The 5,565-nt window shown below is 35.1% G+C and overlaps 1 protein-coding gene across 1 annotated transcript in view; it reads left to right on the plus strand.

Annotated features, from left to right (window-relative positions):
- The window catches only part of LOC108755158 (lachesin-like), a 169,267-nt gene that overhangs the window by 94,752 nt on the left and 68,950 nt on the right, over positions 1 to 5,565 (plus strand). The window contains exons 6-7 of the mRNA XM_018498011.1: positions 311 to 595; positions 1,071 to 1,133. Of these exons, the coding sequence (XP_018353513.1) occupies positions 311 to 595; positions 1,071 to 1,133 (348 nt within the window). The remainder of the gene's footprint in view (positions 1 to 310; positions 596 to 1,070; positions 1,134 to 5,565) is intronic.

Consider the following 5,565-nt stretch of genomic DNA (forward strand, 5'->3'; position numbering starts at 1 on the left):
ATATATATACAATTGGAAAATTTGTTACGTTTGATTCCGAAAGAACGTGTACGCGTCTTATTCTGAAGTTATGTGTTTCTTACGTACAGCAATATTTTCCTACAAGTAATAGTTATTTTTTTCACATGGCACAGTTAAAATTAATTAAAATTCAATTACAACAGTTACACAATCTTTTCGCATGTATCGCATATGACATGTTCAAATAGAACGTAATATAAAGAAGAGTTAATGTAAAATTATGTAATAATAAATAAACAAGCATATATATAAAACAGGAGATATAATAAATTTATCTTTATTATTCCAGTTTCTCCAATGATCTTTGTGCCGAATCAGCTTGTGGGTGCGCCGACTGGCACCAACGTAACAATTGATTGTCACACAGAAGCTTATCCCCGTGCTATGAGCTACTGGTTTCTAGGAGATGAGATGATTCTCTCCAACGAGAAGTACGCGACGAATATCATGGAGAACAGCTACCGCGCGCACATGAGACTCACCATCAGAAACTTGACAGCGAGTGACTTCGGTAGCTACCGGTGCATTAGCAAAAACTCGCTGGGCGAGACGGAAGGATCCATCAGATTATACCGTAAGCTGACGTGCATTTTCTAGCCCGTTCGTGTACGCGGACAAACAATTTTTTCCCCTGACCGCTATCGTTATGCATCTACCGCTGCCGCTTGGTGTGTTTGTTATGATATTATAGCACGCGCGGACGCGGTTCGCGACGTGAATAATTTAAAAGTGAAACGACTTCCATAAATCGCGAATTCTCCAGCCTTTGTTTAATTTCGCCCGAGTCGAAGATTTATTTAAAGCCGGAGTGGATGTTAGCAGTAAATCGGCACGGTTAAATCGCCGAGAGAGGAAATGTCTCGCGCTTTCCCACCCCTCACTCCCTTCTACCCTGGTTATATCCTACCCGGTCCGTGCAATTCCCGCCGCTCGGAGATAAGATGACCCCAGTTAAAATATGAATAAGATGGCGGAGTTAGAGTTAAATTTATTGGCCGATATTTAAGAAGTTATACGACGTCATTAAAGACGAATGATTTTTATTTCAGCCATTCCGAAGCCATCGGCGGCACCGAAGGCGACGGAGATCAAGAGCAGCGCTAACAATGAAGGTGAGAATCTTATTGAATATATGCATTCTGACGACTCGAAAATCGATATTACCGGCGGACGATCCTCTAACAATTCCCACGTGAAGGCAAACTCATTATCCGCATTTTATTCCCAAATCGTAGAATCTTAAAGTGCTTTCTTACCTTTCTCACCTTTTTTGCTACTACAGTATATTCAATTGCGAACGAAAAAGTAGGTGCGTCTCACTTGAAGAAAAAAATAACGTTAAATTCCCAGAGGGAGACAAAGCATGAAAAGAGTGATCTAAATTAAGACAATACGTCACATGTCTTTTACAGATAAATAATAGTAGTAATTATTCGAATTAACGGACACCGCGCCGATGATCTCGACTTTGACATATGTTGTTAAGGTCATAACTATGAGTGACCTTCAAAAGGTTTTAGGTGGTGGTCACTGTTCGTTCAAAAGTTATTAACAAATAAAGTTTTAAAAATAATGTCTTACTTCTATATACTGATGGTCATACGACTTTCCACGCAAAGCAAGGTTCATTCCCTCCTATTTAGGAGAAAGTCAATCGCTCCTTGGCACGGGGTGAGGTAGGGTGAACTTTCTTTTAAAAGTCATATACAATCCTAGTCATGTACAATCCTAGGGAGAAAAAGTAATTTTTAATATTGTATATGGTAGACATAAGATATTATTTTTTTAAACTTTATTTGTTAATAACTTTTAGACGACCGCCGACTAAAATCTTTCGATCATAATCTTATACAGTGAGTGAAAAAAGTATTCGTACAGAGAAAATATTTTTTAGAAAAACTTTATTTTTAAAAAGTAATTATTATCCACCAAGAAATAAGTGATCGATACGATGATTTCAACACCAATTTGATATCGATTCGACGTTTAATTAACGATCATTTTTTGTTGGGTAATTAACAATTTATTTATAAAGAATAAAATAGACTGTATATTACCTAAAATTATATGTAAAAAATTATATACTAAAAGATGTGTGTATTAATTATAGAAAATATATCATCTGAAAAATAAGCGAAAATTAAAAGATGTATTGTTTAATTGGATGCTCAAAAAATATTCATACAGTCGAGAAATTCAGCTTCTAAAATCAGGATGCGAAGCTCATTTGCTTATGTTAGAACAGAATGTATTCGTTATATAAAATTGTTAATTAATGTTTATTTTCTTCAAATAAGACTTTTTTTATCTTACTTGTACAAATTTACTTGTACGAATTTTATACTTTTTGCTCTCACACCGTATGTCAAAGTCAAAATCGTCGACGCGGCATTTCATTAATCCAAATAATTACCATAATAATTTGCATCTTTGAGCCTCGGCGTCATTTAGATAACGTCGAGAGAACCTCAAAACATTTATGACATTTTTTTAAGGATATATGTGTCACTTTTCAAAGCATTACCAAAGTATAGAGATTTCATAGATCGTTCTATTATCTGTATAAAATTTAAGCATAATTCTGTTATTGGTTAAAAAATCAATTTATTTTTTCTTTATATTCTTATGCAAAATCGTGTTTTGTAATACTCATTTGTTGCAAATTTAATGAGGATGTAGCATTACAAATTAAATCAAATTTTTTATACATTAACGAAGCTCTGATAGATATTTATGCAAAAGTTTATTTAGATTTATGGACTCATTTAAAAGTTATTTATCTGAAACTAAAGCAAAATATGATTATTGCTTATAAGCTATTTTTAGATAAATTATCTGTTGTACTTTTTGCAATTGATTTCAGAGTGAATTCACGGCCAAAATTTATGGCTATTATTATATTTTGGCTGATATAATTTTAATAGCTGGTATTGCAAAGCCAAAACGTTTTTAATTTTCTCATAGATATAATAAAAATAGACTACGCGTTCCTATAAATTTTGTATAAAGTCACTCTCGGTTTGGAAAGAGAGGTAGAGTAGTTTCAAGCATATTGCGTGCGTGCATGCGTGGCGCGTGTCTCTCTCTCTCTCTCTCTCTCTCTCTCTCTCTCTCTCTCTCTCTCTCTCTCTCTCTCTCTCTCTCTCAAGTACTGAGTTGAAGAAAGATGCTGATAAAGTTGAAGAAAAATAATATGTTCAATTCTTTCTAACGGCATACAAAAGCTAAAGAATGCGTACACTCAAAATCTGATAATAGCTGTTAAATACTATATTAAGACAAATAATTTTAATCGAAAAAAATATATTTGGTTAATACAATATAAAAATAAAATTTTACTTTTCTAAATTTTTAATAAGTATTAAAAACATAATAATATAACTAACCGTTTAGTAATAATTATTCACAATCAGTATTTTGAAAGATAAAATTATTTTTTGTAATATTATATTAATCGTTAAACATTTGATTGAAATTATTTCATTCAACATTTGATTTCTATTGTCAAACCTTTGTTTCAGTGCAATCTATATTTATTATGTCTATGAGTTTTCTAGAAAATCATTAATTTTGAACAAGAGAAATCCAGTTGAGTGATGGGAAATGTTCATCGAATGGGAATTATGGTCGATTGTTTCGCATCCTTCTAATAAAGTACACAATGTTTCCACAGTTAGTCTTTATATTAGTCTTTATATAGCTCGCAGAACCTGCGCATCAGTGCGTTCATGTATTATTAAAGGAGGGCGAATAACTTGGGCAGATGCCTAGGTCAAGTCCCAGTGGTTCTACTGCTTCGGTGTTCTACGTTCTCCCCTCTTCAACCTCGCGAAACCAATCTCAATATACTGCATTATTAACGCCATACAAGGCTCGGCCACGACGGTATTACCGCCATTAAGCTTTGCAATTTTACTGTACCGGCCCCACCGGCCGCTAGGTGGATTATCGTTATTTCGAAGCGCCTAGGGGGAGAAACTGACCGTTCTAATGAATAACTGTTACTCGCGAATTTTCGCGAGCAGGTAGCACCGGCGCTGCCCGATATTGATGTCGCTATGCGGCTGAATTTTCTCGCGACCCGACGATCGTAAAAGCTGGAAGATCGTAACCGAGATTTACGAGCGTCGGAGGCGTAAGTCCAACACGCGATTTCTTTGCGAATCGAGCGCTGAACCGGCGCGATCGTACGTGCGAATAATGGTAATCGAAAACGTTCTTTCGATGGAGATGTCTCGCCACGCCGGAGTAGAAGCGTCGTCGTAACTTCGTCGTACCCATTATCTCCCAGGCTAATGTAATTTACCTGTATTAACGACTCAGTCGTAGATGCGCATACTTTGCGTGCGAGACGAGACAGCGCCTTTACCATAATGTATGGCCTCGACTACTGATTAAATATTACGAGAAACTTTGGCGAAATCGGCAAGGGACGCGTCGCGCTCTCTCTTTCTCTCTCTCCCTCTCTCCCTCCCTCTCTCTCTCTCTCTCTCTCTCTCTCTCTCTCTCTCTCTCTCTCTCTCTCTCACACACACATACCACCGAATCAATCTTAATACTACGGGGGTTATTAATGACCTAGTCGAGGTATGCAATAACTCACGAACACGACGTTAAATGCCTAGCAGTTTCCAATGGGACTGCCGTTCGTCTTATCTACCTAGATAAGATTACGCCATTTACGGAACGATCTGCGATTCGAAATGCAGAAGATGCACGCGACGACATATCAGGAGTCATTCGAGAAAGGAGAAGGCAATGTGGAGAATATTTGCTATCAGAGAGAAATTAATTTTGTGCAAAAAAAAACGGGAAGGTAAAAATAAATTTTCTATAAAAAATGTAAAATATATCGTTTATTACGTTTTTCGGAAAGGCAAATGACGTATACAATTAACTTGATATTATAAAAAATGATGTTGATATGTGCCAAGATTTTCATTAGGTTTGTGCATTAATCAAGATTTACCCTTCCAGCTTGTCCAAATCAGAGAATACAGATTTTAATTTTATATTGCGATATTACATCGTTGGCTTAACCAGCGACCTAATTAGGCGCATTTAAAATTCAATTACTGACGTCGTTGCGAGATACTAGATGGGATACACGACACAAAGTGAGATTGCATTGTTGGCGGTAGCACACAATCTAGATACTAGATAGCATTATCATTTTCAAAAAAAAAGATCACGGAATTATACCAAAAATCTAATTTTCCAAAGAGCATTTGAACAGTCTATTAGGTGCACAATTTTCATTTGCAATTTGAATTGCAGTTTTATTTTTACTAACAAATTTTATTTTTACATATCTGTTTTCCCAATATGTTAAGTAAAAAATTAAATAATTTACATATTAAAGATGGTAATATCTTGGCCGAAATGTTTGTGATTTTATGCTTGAACAATGATATTTTAAATATATGACTTTTGCTATTGATGTCCTAAGTGTGGCTATCTACTTCTTTATTTATTGTTTAAAAAATTAAGAAATGATATTTGGATATATATATATATATATATATATATATATATATATCTGTA

This window comes from Trachymyrmex septentrionalis, unplaced genomic scaffold (assembly GCF_001594115.1).
Source record: "Trachymyrmex septentrionalis isolate Tsep2-gDNA-1 unplaced genomic scaffold, Tsep1.0 scaffold122, whole genome shotgun sequence".
NCBI classification, from domain to species: Eukaryota; Metazoa; Arthropoda; class Insecta; order Hymenoptera; family Formicidae; genus Trachymyrmex; species Trachymyrmex septentrionalis.